The 19,645-nt window shown below is 42.0% G+C and overlaps 1 protein-coding gene across 2 annotated transcripts in view; it reads left to right on the top strand.

The window, feature by feature from the left end:
- immt (inner membrane protein, mitochondrial (mitofilin)) overlaps positions 1–19,645 on the top strand; it is a 68,222-nt gene that overhangs the window by 3,449 nt on the left and 45,128 nt on the right. For both annotated transcript variants that reach the window (XM_043705314.2, XM_043705121.2), the window contains exons 2-3: positions 17,631–17,704; positions 18,770–18,959. In XM_043705314.2, coding sequence (XP_043561249.2) covers positions 17,631–17,704; positions 18,770–18,959 — 264 coding nt within the window. The remainder of the gene's footprint in view (positions 1–17,630; positions 17,705–18,769; positions 18,960–19,645) is intronic.

Genomic DNA, 19,645 nt, shown 5'->3' with positions numbered 1-19,645 from the left:
TGGGAGTCTGGATTTATAGTAAATGTCCATCTGGATTCATGGTATTGCAGCATATGCAATTTCTTTGCCCCTTTGGAAGTGAAGGGCAAGGGCAGGAGTCCAGAGATCCCTGGATGTAAAAGGAAATTGAGAATTTGAGAAAGGAAAAAGAAGGAAGCATATGTCAGATACAATGCATTAAAAACAGGACTCTTGTCAAAAGTATAGAGACTGTAGGTTTGCTTTTTAAAAAAAAAAGTTTAGGAGGGCAAAGAGGAGCCACGAAATATCTTTGGCAGAAGGATTAAGGAAAACCCTGAGGCATTTTATATGTATATTAAGAGAATTACCAAGGAAAATTGTGGGGCCTATTAGTAACTAGGGGAGCAACCTGTATGGAACCAGAGGATGTGGGTGAACGACTATTTCATATCTGTATTCACAAAGGAGAACAGCATTGTAGTTAGGGATTTCTATTGGCATTGTGAGGTTGTAAAATATTAAGGAGGGTATATTAGACGTTTCAGTGGGCATAAAGGTACATAGATCCCCAGTGGAGGCAAAAGAAAAGCTTGCTGGAGCCCTGGCAGAGATATTTAATACTTCACTGGCTACAGGTAATGTACCAGATGACTGGAGAATAGTTAGTGTTTCTTTTGTTCCAGAAGAACATAGGCCAATTAGTCTGATGTCAGTGGTAGAGAAATTACTGAAAAAAATCTGAGTGACTGGATTAATCAACACTTGGAAAGAGATTGATCAGAGATGGCACAGATTTGTCAGAGATGTATCCTGTCTGACTAATTCAGTTGAGTTTTTTTGAAAAGGTGACTAAACATTTGGTGAGGGCAATGCAGTTGATATGGTCTGCATGGACTTCATTAGGGCCTTTGACAAGGTTCCTCACTGAAGGCTGGTCCAAAAGTTAAGAGCCAAACGGACCCAATCACCAAGGATATATCACCATACAGGTTGCTCCCCTAGTTTCTAATAAGCCCCACAATTTTCCTTGTTTTTAATGCATTGTATTTGACATATGCTTCCTTCTTTTTCTTTCTCAAATTCTCAATTTCCTTTTACATCCAGGGATCCCTGGACTCCTACCCTTGCCCTTCACTTCCAAAGGGGCAAAGAAATTGCATATGCTGCAATACCATGAATCCAGATGGACATTTACTATAAATCCAGACTCCCATAACTACCTGGACTACATCTTCTCCCACCCAGTTTTCTGCAAGAACTCCATCCCACTCTCCCAGGTCCTCTATTTCCACTGCATCTGCTCAGACAGGAGACAGTCCACTCTCAAGCATCCAAGATGTCCACCTATTTTGGACAACATACATTATCCCTTCTACTGCACCTCCTCCATTCCCCGCTCCATTGCTCTAAACCTCACCCCTCTCGAAACATAAAGAAGACAGGATTCCCCTTGTCCTCACCTACCCTCACCAGACTCCGCATCCAACGTACTATTCTTAAACACTTCCGCCAACTCCAATTAGACTGCACCACCATGGACGAGTTGGACCGAAGGGTCTATTTCCATGCTGTACATCTCTATGACTCTATTTGTGGCATGCAAATGCCTGGCACATCTCCATTAAGAGACAATCAATACCCTTTGACATTCAATGGCGTGACCATCATTAAAATTCCACTGCCAACATCTTGGGGATTACCACTGATCAGAAAATGAACTGGACTCACCCATGAAGATGCAGTGGTTACAAGAGCAGGTCAGAAGCAAACAATATTGCAGTGTGTAACTCACCTCCTGACTTCTCAAAGCATCTGTACCATCTATAAGCCACAAATCAGGAGTGTGATGGAATGCCTCCCCATTTGCCTGGCTGAGTGCAGCTCCATCAGCACAAGCTCATGAACACTATCCAGGACAAAGCAGCCCACTTGATTGGCACCATATCTGTAAATATTCATTCCCTCTAGCACTGACCTAAGTAGCAGCAATACATACCATCTATAAGATACACTGCAGATATTTGAGGCTTTAAATAATCAATTATTATGGTGCAGAAGGAGGCCATTTGATTACAATCCCAGGACCACTACCCTGAGTGGGAGAAGAACATCAGATGCATGGGAACCTACCAGATGTTCACCATCCTGACTTGGAAATCCTTTTTAATGTTGCTGAGTCAAAACCAGAGAAATCTCACCACCTACCCTGATAACATTGTCGATCTATCAACACCAAACAGTTTCTTATTCTTTTCATGAGATGTGAGTGTTACTGGCTGGCTACCGCTCATTGCCTCTCCCTAGGTGCCCTTGAGAAGGTGGTGGTGAGCTACCTTCTTGAACTGCTGCACTTATTATGCTGTAGGCTGACTCTCAAGGCTCTTGGAGAGGGAATTCCAGGATTTTGACCCAGCGACATTGAAGGTAAGGCAATATATTTCCAAATCAGGACAGTGAGTGGCTTGGAGGGAAACTTGCACATGTTTGTGTTCCCAGGTACATGCTACCCTTGTCCTCCTTGATGCAAGTGGTCATGGATTTGGAAGGTGCTGTCTAAGCATCTTTGAGTTTTTACAGTGCACCTTGAAGTACACATTGCTGCTATTGAGCATCAGTGGTGGAGGGAGTGGGTGTTTATGGATGTAATGCCATTCAAACAAGAAGCTCCGTCATAGAGTCAAAAAGTCATACAGCATGGGAACAGACCCTTCGGTCCAACCAGTCCCCGCTGACAATCCCAAAATAAACTAATCTGACCTGCCTGCTTCTGGCCCATATCCCTCCAAACTTTTGATATTCTTCTACTTCTCCAAATATCTTTTAAATGATGTAACTGTACCCACATTCACCACTTATCCAAAAAGTTCATTCCACATGCAAACCACCCTCTATGTAAAAAGTGTGCCCATCGTGTCTTTTTTTTTAAACCTCTCTTCACTCACCTTAATAATGTGCCACCTAATCTTGAAATCCCCCATCTTCGGGAAAACACAACTACCATTCACTCTATCAATAACCCTCATTATTTTATAAACTTGTATGAGGTGACTTCCCAACCTCCTCCACTCCAGTGAGAAAAATCCCAGCCCCTCTCCAGCCTTTCTGTATAACTCAAACTTTCCATACCTGGCAGCATCCTGGTAAATCTCTTCTGAACCCTCTTGAGCTTAATAGTATCCTTATAACTGGGTGACGAGAACTGGTGTCAATCTTGTGTGTTGGAGCTGTCCCCATCCAGCAAGTGGGGAGTATTCCATTTTGCATCAGACTTGTGCTTTTATAGATGGTGGACAGGTTTTGAGAAATCAAGAGGTGAATTACTTATTGAAGTATTCTTAGCCTCTGACCTGTGTTTTTTTGTGTTGAGTCCAGTTGAGTTTCTGGTCAATGGTAACCCCAAGAATGTTGTTACTGGGAGATTCATTTGTGTGGTGTGCTACTTTTCAGCCCAAGCCTGGATGTTGTATTTGAACATGGACTGCTTAAATATCTGAAATTGTAAATGGTTCTGAATATTGTGTAATCATTGGTGAACATTCCCGCTTCAGAACTTATGATGGATGGACGATGGTTGGGCTTAGGATAGAACCCTGAGGAATTCTTAGAGAGATGACTGATCTTCAACAACAATAACAATCTTCCTATGTGCTAGTGTCTCCAACCAGCAGTAAGTTTGCCTCCTGATACCCTTGATTCTAGTTTTGCTAGAGCTCCTTAATGTCACATTCAGTCAAATACAGCCTTGATGTCAATGTTGTTACTCTCATCTCACCTCTGGAATTCAGAATCTTCTGTCCATGTTTGAATCAAGGCTCTAACGAGGTCAGGAGCTTAGTGGCCTTGGCAGAGCCCTAACTGGGCATCAGTGAGCAGGTTATTGCTGAGCTGGTGGTGCTTGATAACACTGTTGATGACATATTCCATCATGTTGCTGATGATTGAATGTACTGATGGGGCAGTAATTGTCCTACTTTTTGTGTACAGGACATATCTGGTCCATTTTCTACATTGTCGGGTAGATGCTAATGTTGTAAGTGTACTGGAAGAGCTTAGCCAGGGGAGCGGAAAGTTCTGGAGCTCAAATCTTCAGTGCTAATGCAAAGATATTGTCAGGATCCATATCCTTTACAATATCTAGTCCCTCCAACCATTTGAATTATGTGGAGTGAATCGAACTGGTTGAAGCCTGACATCTGTGATACTGGGGAACACTGGAGGAGGCTGAAATGGATCATCCACTTGGCACTTCTGACCTAAGATTGCTGCGAATGCTTCAGCTTTATTTTTTGCACTGGTGTATTGGGCTCTTCCATCATTAAGGATGAGGATATCTATGGAGCCTTCTCTGCCAGTGAGTTTCAAAATTGTCCCCTACCATTCACAGCTGTAGATCTTCGATCTGATACACTGGTTGTAGGATTGCTAAGTCTATCACTTGCTGCTTGTGCTCGTTGACACACAACTAGTCATGTTTGGTAGTTTCACCAGGTTGACACCTCATTTTTAGGTGTGCATGGTGTTGCTCTTGGCATGCGTCCTGCACTTTCATGCATTTTTCATTGAACCAAGGTTGATCCCCTAATAGGAATGATTGAGTGGGGCATCTGCTGGGCCACAGGTTGCAGATTGTGCTGTTGATGTTCCACAGTGTTTCATGTATGCCCACTCTAGATTTGCTATAAATTTGTTTGAAGTCTGTCCCATTTGTGGTAGTGATAGTACCACACAGCATGATGGACGGTATTCCCATGAAGGTAGGACTTTGTCCACAATGATTGTGAACTGGCCACTCTCACCAATACTGTCATGGACAGTTGGGTTTGCAGCTGTCAGCTTGGTAAGGATGGGGACAGGTATGCTTTACCCCCTTGTTGGTTCCCACACCAACTGCTGCACACCCAGTTTAACAACTCTATCTTTTATACCCTGCCAGCTTGATCAGTAGAGGCATAGAGATGTACAGCATGCAAACAGATCCTTCAATCCAAGTTGTCCATGCCAAGCATACATTCTAACCTAATCTAGCCCCATTTTCAAGCACTTGACCCATATCCCCCTCAACCCTTCCTATTCATATGCCCATCCAGATACATTTTTAAATGCTGTAATTGTACCAACCTCCACCACTTCCTCTGGCAGCTCATTCCACACATGCACCACCCTCTGTGTTAAAATGTTGCCCCTGATGTCCCTTTTATGGTTAGATTAGATTACTTACAGCGTGGAAACAGGCCCTTCAGCCCAACAAGTCCACACCGACCCTCCGAAGAGCAGCCCATCCAGACCCATTCCCCTACATTTACCCCTTCACCTAACACTATGGGCAATTTAGCATGGCCAGTTCACCTAACCGGCACATCTTTGGACTGTGGGAGGAAACTGGAGCATCCGGAGGAAACCCTCTCAGACACTGGGAGACTGTGCAACCTCCACACACAGTTGCCTGAGGCAGGAATTGAACCCGGGTCCCTGGCGCTGTGAGGCAGCAGTGCTAGCCACTGAACCACCCTAGGGGGAGGGGAGATGAGGCAACTGGTCAAACCATGTGGGGATTTATCCACCTTTACCCATTTCAAGACATCCAGCACTTCCTCCTCTGTAATCTGGACATTTTGCAAAATGTCGCTATCTACTTCCCTACAGTCTATATCTTCCATATCCTTTTCCACAGTAAATACTGATGCACATTACTCATTTAGTATCTCCACTATTGTCTGCGGATCCACACAAAGGCTGCCTTGCTGATCTTTGAGGGGCCCTTTTCTCTCCCTAGTTGCTCTTTTGTCCTTAATGTATTTGTAAAAACCCTTTGGATTCTCCTTAATTCTATTTGCCGAAGCTATGTCATGTCTCCTTTTTGCCCTCCTGATTTCTCTCTAAAGTATACTCCTACTTCCTTTATACTCTTCTAAGGATTCACTCGATCTATCCTGTCTATACCTTGCATATGCTTCCTTTTTTTCTTAACCAAGCCCTCAATTTCTTTAGTCATCCAGCATTCCCTATACCTACCAGCCTTTCCTTTCCTTTCACTCTGACAGGAATATACTTTTTCTGGATTCTTGTTATCTCATGTTTGAAGGCTTCCCATTTTCCAGCCGTCCCTTTACCTATGAACATCTGCCCACAATCAGCTTTCGAAAGTTCTTGCCTAATGCTGTCAAAATTGGCCTTTCTCCAATTTAGAACTTCAACTTTTAGATCTGGTCTATCCTTTTTCATCATTATTTTAAATCTAATAGAATTATGGTCACTGGACCCAAAGTCCTTTCCCACTGACACCTCAGTCACCTGCCCTGCCTTATTTCCCAAGAGTAGTTCAAGTTTTGCACCTTCTCTAGTAGGTACTTTCACGTACTGAATCAGAAAATTTTCTTGTACACCCTTAACAAATTCCTCTCCATCTAAACCTTTCACACTATGGCAGTCCCAGACTGGAAAGTTAAAATCCCCTTCCATAACCACCATATTATTCTTACGGATAAGTGAAATCTCATTACAAATGTGTTTCTCAATTCCCCGTCGACTCTTGGGGTGGGTTTATAATAACAATCCCAATAAGGTGATCATCCTTTTCTTATTTCTCTGTTCCACCCAAATAACTTCTCTGGATGTATTCCCAGAAATATTCTCCCCCCCCCCCCCCCCCCTCTCCCCAGTACAGCAGTAATGCTATCCCTTATCAAAAATGCTACTCTCCCTCCTCTCTTGCCCCCATCCCTCCTTTCTGACCTTCCTATAGCTTTTGTACCCTGGAACACTAAGCTGCCAGTCCTGTCCATCCCTGAGCCACGTTTCTGTAATTGCTGTGATATCCCAGTCTATGTTCCTAATCGTGCCCTAAGTTCATCTGCCTTTCCTGCAGTTTAATTTAGTGTTGCTGCCAAGCCACTCTTGGTCGTGAACATTCCTAACCAGAATACAGTTTGTACCCTTGCCATCCTCTGCATCCCCCAGTTGTTGTTCAACATGGTAAAGTATGATTCACCAGCTGGGTGAGGACTGTATGTGGTAATCCAGCAGGAGGTTTCCTTGTCCATGTTTAACCTGAAGCCTTTAGACCTCATGGGCTCCCAGGGTAACTATTTGCTGAGTTTATAGCACTGTGTTGGGACTGTCTTGCCGGACACAACATATCCTGGAGTGGTGGTGGTGTTGGGTCTGGACATAGTCATACTCGCATACATACCTTACAGCCGATGTCAGGCTGTTGCTTGACAAGTCTGAGAGACAGTTCTTCCAGTTAGAAGGGCGAGTTTGCAGAGTTGCCAGGGATGTCTCTGCCATTGTCTTTTCCAGTGCCTTGGTCGATGCCTGGAGGTCCATCTGCTTTCATTTCTTTGTTGACACTTTGTAGTGATTGATATAACTGAGTGGCTTGCTAGGCCATTTCAGAGAGCAATTGAAAGTCGGCCACATTGCTGTGTGTCTGGAGTCGCGTATAGGCCAGACCAGATAAGGATGGCAAATTTCCTTACTTGGATGCAGCATAGAAGGTACTCTAGCAAAATTTGCAGATAACCACAAAATAGGTGGGGAAAAGAAGTAAGTAATTTTGCAAGTGGGTATGGATTGGTTAGATGAAGGGGCCAAACTTTGGCAGCTGGAGTTTATGCGGATAAGCATGAGGCTATCCATTTTGTGCTTGGAGGAATTAAAAAGGCAACTTTCCTAAATGGAGAGTTGCTTCACAGTGCTTTGGTGCAAAGGGATTGAATGTCATCTTGCATGAATTGCAGAAGACTGGTAAGTAGAGTACAACAGGTAATAAGGCAAAAGGAATTTTGGCACTTGTTGTTAAAGAAATAGGGTTTAAAAGTAGGGAAGTATTGCTGCAGCTTTACAAGGCATTAGTGAGACTGCACCTGAATAATTGCATGTGGTTTTGGTACTTTTATTTGAAGAGGGCTAGTCATACAGCATAGAAACAGGTCCTTCAGCCCACCAAATCTATGCTGACCAATAAACACCAAGCTACATTAATCCTATTTTATCTGCACTTAGTCCATAGCCTGATGAAGAGCTTATGCTTGAAACGTTGATTTGCTTGCTTCTTAGATGCTGCTTGACCAGCTGTGTTTTTCCAGTTTCTTGATTAGAGTGGTGCTGGAAAAGCACAGCAGGTCAGGCAGCATCCGAGGAGCAGGAAAATCGACGTTTTGGGCAAAAGCCCTTAATCCTCTATTCCTGGTGAAGGGCTTTTGCCCTAAACGTTGATTTTCCTGCTTTTCAGATGCTGCCTGCACTGCTGTGTCTTTTCCAGCACCACTCTAATCTAGAATCTGGTTTCCAGCATGTGCAGCCCTTGTTTTTACCCTGTGCTTTTCTAGTACCACACTCTTAGACTCTTGCTCCATAGCCTATATGCCTTGGCAGTTTAAGTGCTTGTCCCAAAGCTGCTTATGTTACAAGAGTACCTGCTTTTAGCACCTTGTGTGTGAGACAGTGTGTTCCATATTTCTGCCACCCTTTGGTTGAAAATATGTTTCCTTGGTTCTCCTCTAAACCACTTACTCCTCACGTTTAACTTGTGCTGTCTGTTGCTGAACGATTCTCATGATCTACCTTGTCTATACCTATCATTTTGTATATGTCAGTCAGATACCCTGCCTTGGCCACCTCTGCTCAAAGGAAAAGAAACTCAGCTTACTCTTTTAAAGAGAAAGGAATGCTCCCTTACTGTTTTGAACTGAAAGTAAGCTTTCCTCGACACTGTTCCCGTCCAGGGACAGTATGGGGTTGAATACAGATGTGAACCTTCTCACGCTCTGAAATAAATAATACCATTCTCAAGAAACACAGGGATAGCATGGGATTAAATACAGAGTAAAGTGAACTATATTCTATGGCGGCACGGTGGCACTTCTGCCTCTCAGCGCCAGAGACCCGGGTTCAATTCCCGTCCCAGGCAACTGTCTGTGTGGAATTTGCACATTCTCCCTGTGACTGTGTGGGTTTCCTCTGGGTGCTCTGGTTTCCTCCCACAGTCCAAAAATGTGCAGGATAGGTGAATTGCCCATACTAAATTGCCCATAGTGTTAGGCAAAGGGGTAAATGGTAGGGGAATGAGTCTGGGTGGATTGCTCTTCGCAGGTTTGGTGTGGACCTGTTAGGCCAAAGGGCCTGTTTCCACACTGTAAGTAATCTAATCTACTCTTTTAAACAGAAAGCGAACAGAAGATAAAGTTCCTTCAACACTGCCCCCAACCAATATTCCTGAGACAGTGACAGCATGCAGATGAGTACAGAGTAAAGCTACCTCTATTCCTCAAACTAAAATTAAACTGTAATGAAAGTTCCCTCAACTCTTGAAATGAAAGTGAGATTGTCTCAGTACTGTCTTCATCAAATACTCCTGGGACAGTGACATCACCGGTTTGAACACAGAGAAAATACATCCCATACTCTCAAAACTAAAAGCAAACTAAAAGTAAAATTCCCTTGACACCATCCCCATTAAATACTTTTGGTATGCAAACAACAAGGGGTCAAAATACAGAGCAAGGGTTTCCTTACTGATTTGCGCTCCAAGCATACTGAACATGAAGTCCCTTCAACATTTTCCCCATCAAATATTCCTTGGAAAAACCCAGCCTCCTCACGTCTGAAACCTTTCATCCCAGACAACGCCCTGATGAATCTCCTCTGTACTCTCTCCAGTATAATCATTTCCTTCTGATAATAGAGTAACAACCATATTTCATCTGTGACTTAACCAATGTTTTATGTAATTGGATTGGAGGCAGTTTAGAGGAGATTCCCTAGATTTATCCAAGAGAAGAGGAGTTTGTCTTGTGAAGAGTTTTGGCAGCTTAAGTCTATACTGTGTAAGGTTTAGAAAGACAAGAGGTGATCTAACTGAGGTATATAAAATGTTGATGGGGGATTGACAAAGTAGATGCAGAAAGGATGTTTCTCCTCTTGTGAGGCAATCTAGAACACAAAGTCATACTTTTAGAAAAGATTTAAAACCGATGAGACAAAATTATTTCTCGATCTGTGGAATTCGCTATTCCAGAATGTGGTGGATGCTTGGACATTGAATAAATTTGAGGAGGACATGTACAGATCTTTAATTAGTTGAAGAGTTATGGGGAGTGGGCAGGAAAGTGGAATTGAGGCCAAACTGAAATCAGCCATGATTGAATTGGATGGTGGAGCTAGCCTGAAAGGCTGAATTCAACGAGGTAAAAACAATGACTGCAGATGCTGGAAACCAGATTCTGGATTAGTGGTGCTGGAAGAGCACAGCAGTTCAGGCAGCATCCAAAGAGCTTCGAAATCGACGTTTCGGGCAAAAGCCCTTCATCAGGAATAAAGGCAGTGAGCCTAAAGCATGGAGAGATAAGCTAGAGGAGGGTGGGGGTGGGGAGAAAGTAGCATAGAGTACGATGGGTGAGTGGGGGAGGGGATGAAGGTGATAGGTCAGGGAGGAGAGGGTGGAGTGGATAGGTGGAAAAGGAGATAGGCAGGTAGGACAAGTCCGGACAAGTCATGGGGACAGTGCTGAGCTGGAAGTTTGGAACTAGGGTGAGGTGGGGGAAGGGGAACTGAATTGCCCACTCCTAGTTCTTATGCCATTATGTCCTAATTGGAGTAGCAGAGAAAAAATAGGTTTACTGCAATTATGTAGGGCCTTTGTAAGACAATACTGATGTAATGTGCACAGTAATCTCTTTACATAAATAATGGTGTAGTTGCTTCACATAACATAAGTAGTAGGAGCCATCTGGCCCATTGAGCCTTCTTTGCTATTCAGCAAAACCATGGCTGATCTTTTTGTAGACTGAGGTCCATATATCTGCTTGCTCACCTTTACTGTTCCAAAATCGATCTAACTTTGCCTTAACGACATTCAATGAGGAAGCGTCAATCTTCACTGGGCAGGGAATTCCACAGATTCACAACTCTTTGGGAGAGGAAATTCCTCCTCAACTCAGTCCTAAATCTACTCTTCCTTATTTTGAGGCTATGCCCCCTATTTTAGTTTCACCTGCCAGTGGAAACAGCCACCCTGCTTCTATCTCATCTATTCCCTTCATAATTTAATATATTTCTGTAAAATCCCCCCTCATTCTTTTAAATTCCAATGCATATAATTCCAGTCTTCTCAATCTGTCCTTATAAGCCAACCCTCTCAACCATTAAATCATAGTTCACTTTGTTATTATTCCTACCAAAATAGATGACCTCACATTTACCAACATTGTATTCTATCTGCCAGACCTTTGTTCACTCACTCAACCTACCGGGAGTCTTCTGCAGACTCATCTTAGTGTGATTTGCAAACTTTGACACACAATAGTTGGGCTCCATCTCCAAATCAGCTGTATAGATTGAAAACGATTGTGGTCCCAATACATCACTAGCCATTGAAAAACACCCATTTATCCTCATTCTTTGTTTCCTGTTAGTTAACCAATCCTCTGTCCATGCTGATAGATTACCCGTAGCGCTGTGCATCTAATCTTATGCAGCAACCTTTTGTGTGGCACGTTGAATGCCCTGTGGAAACCCAAATATCCAAACATCCACTTGTTCCCTGTTGTCCACCACATTTGTAATGTCCTTAAAAAAAATTCCATTAAATTAGTTTGATAGGATAATTTCTATCTAGGTATCTCTTTATTTCTTTTAATGATAGATTCAAACATTTTCTCCTCTAAATTAAGCTTTAGAGGATTTCAGTACAATTTGCCAATTCTGGAATTTAGGATTAATCTTTGTGGAAAGGTTGAATGCATTCATGTGTTCCCTAGAGTTTAGAAGGATGAAAGCGCATCTCTGAAATATATAAAATCTTAAGGCACTGGCAAAATAGTTGTGCTTCGTGTTTGGTGAGTACAGAACCAGGGTCACAGTCCTAGATTAATTTGGTCAGTCCAAGGTGAAAGGGAATTTTGTTGGAGGATTTGTGAATGTTTGGAATTTGCTCACCAAGAGACCTGAGGATGCATTTTTCTTTAACATGTTTCAAGATAAGGGTCAGTAGTTTAGGATGTGGTTTCATAGTGGCAAGATGGTGTTGAGAATGAATATTAACTATGAAAGTGATGCAGACTTAAGAGCAGAATATTATCTTTTATTACTGTATACTCTTAGATGCCAATATTTGGCTGGATGACTTCGGTTCTTTAGACCAACATTTGCCACAACCCTAACCACTAAACTTTTTTCATTGCATTGTTGTTTGTTACATTTTCATTGTTCTGTAATATGACAAATGAGGATGATAGATTTGTAATGATTGCATGATGGTTGTAAGAAATGAGGAAGAAAGTTGATAGATTTTGGGAGACTGTGAAAGAGAAAGATGAATTGCCTCAGTTTCAGTACACCAGTTGATTATTTGGAAATGTAGTAGAAAGGATGGTGACTTTTGTACATGATTAAGACCTGCTTTACTTTAGCATGTACTGGACATTGCTTAAGTGGAGCATGATGTATTTTGCTGGAAGGTATATTAAGTAAATATTTTTATCTTAACTATTATTCATTCAAGGATATGGGTTTCTCTGGCTGGGCCAGTATTAATTGCCCATCCCAAGTTGCCCTTGAGAGGTGGTAGTGAGCTGCCTTCTTGAACTGCTGCAGTCCTTTGTGTTAGAACACCCATAATAAGAACATAGAAAAGTACAGCACAGAACAGGCTCTTTGGCCCACAATGTTGTGCCTAGGTTTAATCCTAATGTAAAAGAATAATAACTTAACCTATGCATCCTTCAACTCACTGCACTCCATGTGCTTGTCCAGTAGTCGCTTAAATGTCCCTAATGACTTTGCTGTGAGGAAGAGTGTTCCAGGATTTTTACTCAGCAGTACTGAAGGAACAGTGGTGCGTTTCCCAGTCTAGATAATGAGCGATTTGGAGGGGAATTTGCAAGTGGTAAATCTTTTGGAATTCTGTGAAGACATTAAGAGCAAGGTGGAGAATGGGGACCCAGTGGATGTAGTGTAACTAGATTTCCAAAAGGCCTTCGACAAGGTGTCGCCCAAGAGGCTGCTGCATAAGTTAAGGGACCTGGGTTCAATTCCTGTCTCGGGTGACTGTGAAGCTTGCACATTCTCCCCGTGTTCTGCGTGGTTTTCCTCCGGGTGTTCTGGTTTCCTCCCACAATCCAAAGATGTGCAGTTCAGGTGAATTGGCCATGCTAAATTGCCCATAGTGTTAGGTGCATTAGTCAGGGATAAATATAAGGTAGGGGAATGGGTCTGGGTGGACTACTCTTCAGAGGATTGGTGTAGACTTGTTGGGCCGAAGGGTCTGTTTCCATACTGTAGGGAATCTAATCATGGTGTTAGGGACAAAGTATTAGAATGGATAGAGGATTAGTTGACTAACAGGAAGCAAAGAGTGCTATTCTGGCTGGCAATCAGTGACTAGTGATGTGCCCCAGGTATTGGTGTTGGGACTGCAAATTATTTTACAACTTATGTAGATGAGCTGGAGATGGGGACCACGTGTAGGTTGGTGCAGAAGCGAAATAGGCAGAAATGCACCAGATTGTGTTACCAGTAGCTTCCGACAGATGGTGTTACGGGTAGCACATGAATTATCACTTGGAGATCATCTAGGTTTGAGGAAGACTCATAAACGGAGTTGTGGCTGGCTTAACAAATTATATAGTTTATCTGGATGATGTAGTGATCTTTAGCGAGTCATGGGAAGATCACATGGTACAGTTGGCAGAGGTCTTTGGTTACGAAAAGCAAAACTGGTAATAAACTTAAAGGAAACAGAATTTGCAAAGGCAGAGGTGATGTTTTTGGGACAACATCGATCATGGAATGTTGAAGGAATGTGAAGACAAAGGCCATCGGGGAATTTCCATGACCATCCTCAAAGAAAGAGGTGCTTTGATTTTTGGGACTAAGCGGATTCGACTGGAAGTTTATTCCAAATTTCCGGCAGCATGGTGGCACCGCTAACAGATTTACTCAAGAACACAATTTCGGTGGACAGAACAATGCCAGGAGGCATTTGAGAACTTAAAAGCAGTACTAACCACAGCACCAGTTTTAGCTACACCAAAGTTTTTGAAACCCTTCAAAGTTGCAATTGATGCCAGCGATATAGGAGTAGGAACTGTACTGCTACAAGAAGATGATGATGGAATTGAACAGCCAATTGGCTACTTTTCAAAGAAACTCATTCATCAGAGCAAATACTATACCATTGAAAAAGAATTATTGAGTTTGATCCTAGCCTTCCAACGTTTTCGTGTTGATGTGACAAACAATGTGTTGGAGACAGTGGTGTACACTGACCACAATGTTTTACATTCTTGGAAAGATTTAAAGACAAAAATAAGAGAGTATCTCGTTGGAGTCTAATGTTGCATTCTTTAAATTTACAAATTGTACATGTTGCAAGTCGTAAAAGTGTAATGCAGATGCATTGTTGCAGATGATAAGGAAAAAGTGTAGATAAGATTTGACCAATTCCAATGTTACATATGTGAAAAGTATAACTTAGATTAATGACCTATGTATTTAATTGTAACGTGATTGAGAATTAGAAAAAAAAGTGAAGCCATCTTTTCATTATGATGGTTAATTGTTTCTTAAGGGGCGGGGGGGGGGGAGGGGGAGAGAAGTTGTTGTGACGTTGAAGGCATGTCCTGACCCTTTTTAAGAGAGGGACAACTGCTATTGATACAGATAAGCCTGGAGATCTAACATCTTGCTCTCCAAGAAATTAGGAAACACTCTCTATCAAAGGTACCTTTTCATATGAAACATACTCTCGGTAAAAAGAAAGACGACCCAGGGAGATCTTTAGCTGGAGGAAGACAGACACCGAAGACGACAACAGCTGTGTGGTTTTGAAATTAAGTTGATGTCATTTTAATAAGCGCTTTATTGGAGCAGTATATTTTTATAGAGTTGGAGGCAGATAGTAAGCAGTTAGGAGAAAGGGAGGTTTAGAGTTGTGAATAGCTGTTGTTTATGTTCCCTTTTTAGATTTAAAAAATAAATAGATTTTTTTTAAATAATGGAATTTGGGAGTTTTCTGTCACTCATATTTTAACACATTACAAGACAAGGTGAGCTTTTCTGGGTGTTCGGGTTTAATTAACAGGAGTTCACCTCATGTCACAACGGTACAAAAAAATTTAGACCTAACCACCAACTGCCAGCATTCAGTCCTGCAAACCACTAGAGACAATACACTGAAAAAAAAAATTCACAGGCTAGCAAGGGTCACGCTGGTGTAGATTTGCTGAAGTTAAATCTGTCTGACTAAGATGATTCCGGTCTCTGTAGTTACAACGAGCTTGGTCAAGGTAATGACTTTCAGAAGGTATTTGATAAAATATTTCCTGATGGGCACATACAGAAATTAGATGCACAACTTATTAAAGAGGATGTAATAATGTGGGTACAGAGTTGACAAACTGATCGAGGTAAAAAGTAATGAACATCATGTAAATACATTCCTGAGGGAGAGAATTACGGAGCAGAATGAAAACAGAGGGGTTGAGATGGGATAATCATCTGAAGTTGTTGAATTCAATGTTGAGACTGGCAGGCTGTAATGTGCCTAGTCGGAAGATGAAATGCTGTTCCTCCAGTTTGCGTTGAGCTTCACTGGCTCATTGCAGCAGGCCAAGGACAGACATGTGGGCATGGGAGCAGGATTGTGTGTTGAAGTGGCAAGCCACAGGAAGGTCCAGGACCTGATTGCGTACAGACCGAAGGCGCTCAGCAAAGCGATCACCCGGTCGGCGTTTTGTCTCTCTGATATAGAGGAGACCACATTGGGAGCAACGAATGCAATAGACCAAATTGAAAGAGGTACAAAGTGAAACACTGCTTAATCTGAAATGAGTGTTTGGGGCCTTGGATGGTGAGCCTAGAAGAGGTAAAGGGGCAGGTGTTGCGCCTTCTGCGATTGCATGGGAAGGTGCCGTGTGTGATGGAAGAGGTGTTAGGTGTGATGGAGGAGTTAACTAGGTTGTCCTGGAGAGAACCATCTCTGCGGAATGCAGACGGTGGGGGGTGGGGGGGTGGTGGTATGTGTTTAGTGGTGGCGTCGTGTTGGAGTTGGCAAAAATGGCAGAGGATTATTCTTTGCATGTGAAGGCTGGTGAGGTGAAAGGTGAGAACAAGAGGGACCCTATCCTTGTTCTGGGAAGGGAGGGAGGGGGTGAGGGTCGTGGCGCGAGAGATGGATGGCACGTTGTCAAGAGCCCTGTCAACAACTTAGGTAGGAAGCCACGGTTGGAGAAGAAGGAGCACCTTCGGTCTGTACGCAATCAGGTCCCAGACCTTCCCGTGGTTTGCCACTTCAGCACAACCCTGCTCCCATGCCCACATGTCTGTCCTTGGCCTGTTGCAATGTACCAGTGAAGCTCAATGCAAACTGGAGGAACAGCATCTCATCTTCCGACTAGGCACGTTATAGCCTGCTGGTCTCAACATTGAATTCAACAACTTCAGATGATTATCCCATCTCGACCCCTCTGTTTTAATTCTGCTCCGTAATTTTATTTCATTTATTTTATTTGTCTTTTTTTTTATATAGTTTTTCACTGCTCTGTACCTCTTATTTCTTGTCTCTCTCGCTCCCCACTCTCTCATCACCTTTTTCCTCTCCTCTTCCCCCTTTGCTATCCTTCTCCCCTGTTTTCCATTTTGCCTCAGCTTCACTCATCTCCCACATATTTTATCACATAGGACTGGCTTCAGCATTGGTCATTCACAGCTCCTAATTTCCCTATATTCTCTCTATGCATTGTCGTTGTCACCTCTTTATTGCTACCATTGCTTCTGGAGCCATGACTCGCCTTCTCTCAGCCTAGTATAAATACCTCCCTATTTTTCCCTTATTTTAGCTTTGACAAAGGGTCCGTTAGACTCGAAACGTCAGTTCTTTTCTCTCCTTACAGATGCTGCCAGACCTGCTGAGATTTTCCAGCATTTTCTCTTTTGGTTTTATATTCCTGAGGGATTGAATTTAGGATCACAGCTTTCCTTGTTTTTTAATAATTGTACTTTTATATAGGTCGGGCGATTGTAATGTTTGAGTCAACTTTGCAGCACTAAATAGTGAGTGTGTTTGCAGTGAATTTCAAGAGGACATAAAATGGTTAAGTGGGGGACACAGCAATTCAGTTTAATGCATAAGTATAAAGTATGGAACAGTTGGAGGAATGTAATCCAAGTGGTACTGCCTGAAGGGTTTAAGTACAGAGACTTAAGATCTTATATTGTTGAACCTTTAAAAGTAAGGGGGAATGTTGTTGAGGTGGCTAGAAAATTACAAAATCAGGAGCCCTCTTGTATTTAAAAAAAGCTATAGAAAACCTGAGAGCATTTGTGCAAAGAAGTGTTAATGTTTTAGGTCTGTACCTTTCTTCCTAACTGCAATGTCATAAACCTGAAATGTGCGCAGAAAGGGTTTACTAGGACACTGTCTGTCTGTTCATTGACAACTTTAAAGTCCTACTGTTACAGTACTGCTTGTTTTAAATGTTTCATGTAATTGTCTGAAATTAATGGGCATGCATGTGACTGCAGTATAACGAACCAGTTCCCCGAAATCAATTTATAGTATATTGTAAAATCAAACCTTTTGAGTCTCGTGCTTTGAGGGATGGCAAATTCTTTCTTGGGTAAAGACTTCCCTTTTTATTAAACCATTCTCTTTTTCTGGTCTCTCACAGAAGTGCCTTTGTGGTAAATCACAGCTCCATTCTTTGCGACAATGCCGTGGGTACACATCTGGGAGTAGTACTGGGTATGTATAACATATTAGCTGAAAATAAAATTGTCCTAAAAAATACATACTTATTTCTAATTTTTAAATGTGTTAAAATTATTTGAATATTCTTTCCCCCCCCCCCAAATAAAAGAGCAGTGTGCTTGATCTCAGCAAAACCCGTCTCTAGCTGGGGCAGCTATCGATTGTTGCAATACACCAGAGTAATAGCGTGATGATTCAAGATCTTTTTATTATTGGTACTTGAAGTGCAAGAATGGAATATACTTGCTCTGATCATTTTTCCTCCTCCTTTGTTGGTGCAGATGAAAGAATCTTTGCTCAATCTGTCACAGGAGCAATAAAGCAATGCTGATATTATCTAATTGTTATTGGTATAGTAGCTGTATTGGATTCTGGAACTCTAGTTCTAACTAAGCATTAGAAAATATCGTCATATCAATTCTTGTGAAGTGAAAAAATCCCGACGAGGTATTTTCCCTGGGGTGGGGGAGCCCAGAACTAGAGGGCATAGGTTTAGGGTGAGGGGGAAAGATATAAAAGGGACCTAAGGGGAAACTTTTTATCGTACGTGTATGGAATGAACTGTCAAAGGAAGTGATAGAAGCTGGGACAATTACAGCATTTAAAAGGCATCTGGATGGATGTACGAATCGGAAGGGTACAGAGGCCAAGTGCTGGCAATTGGGACTGGATTAGGTTAGGATATCTGGTTGGCATGAGCGAGTTGGACTGAAGGGTTGTGCGGTACACCTCTATGACTCTGACTATGAACCTACAAGATAAGTATATTGGTTAAATATATAAAATAATTTTACAGAATATATTTTAAAAAAATGACTTCAGTAATGATATTGCATCTAGTTTGATGTTCAAATTAATTTATTCAAGCAGTTCTTAGGCAGGTACTGCATGACAAATCTATAATCTGCTCCTGTCAATTGACTCGTATTATTACTTGGGAATATGTAACTAGATAATGTGGCTAACCTTTATGAAAGAATGTTATGGTAGCTATAAATGTATTACTTTTTCAAATGTATTGCCCTATTACGAGGTGATTTGTTTTTCTTCAATTCATAGAACCTCAGCAGGCAAAATAGTGGGAGGAAGTATCTTGTTTGTTGGAGGTGGCCTGGGTGGCACTATATTGTATGCAAAGTGGGATCCCAAATTTCGAGAGAATATAGAGAAAACCGTCCCGTACTCCGATAAAGTGTTTGAATTAGCTCTTGGTCCTGCACCATATAACCTACCCCTTTCAAAGAAACAGGTATGTGCATTGAAACTTAAAATCTGTATTCTTGCTTGATTATTCATTCTAGTTGACTTCATAGAATCATGGAAAAACACAGTACAGAAGGATGTCATTTTGCCCATCAAACCATACTAGTTATTTTGAAGAGCAGTTATCTTAGTTCTACTCTTGCTTATTCTAAATTTCCCTATATTTTGTTTTGCTTCAAAGTATTTTTAATTCCCTTTGAAGGCTATTATTTATTCTGTGTCCACTAGCCTACTGACCAAATCCTAGTCATGTTTTAAAATTTTTTTGGTGCTTCTCCCAAGCACTTTTAATTTTTGCTATCTAGTTAGCAAGTCCTTTTAGTCATTGTTGTCATCTTTAACCAAATCTCATCCTGACCTCCTTTGATTGAAGGATAAAAATGCCAGTTTCTCCAGTCAATCCATTACTTTAATTACTCATTCCTGGAACTGTTTGCAAATCTCTGTGCCCTCTCCAAAGCCTTTGCTTTGCTTCTTAACTGTGCTACCCGGACTAGGATGCATTATTTCAGCTGAACCAGCACTTTATGAATTTTATTTTTTACCTTTTAAATATTCATACAACAAGCGCACCAAAGGTGCTGTTCCTGCCACCTGAATGTGTGGTTTATACACCCTTAAACAGTGGGCACAGACCCAATTCCTTACCTTGATGCCTTGCATTTCTCACTG

This window comes from Chiloscyllium plagiosum, unplaced genomic scaffold (assembly GCF_037043375.1).
Source record: "Chiloscyllium plagiosum isolate Xiang-an unplaced genomic scaffold, Cpla_swu_hap1 HiC_scaffold_1, whole genome shotgun sequence".
NCBI classification, from domain to species: domain Eukaryota; kingdom Metazoa; phylum Chordata; class Chondrichthyes; order Orectolobiformes; family Hemiscylliidae; genus Chiloscyllium; species Chiloscyllium plagiosum.
This window is presented reverse-complemented; position numbering and strand designations above follow the sequence as displayed.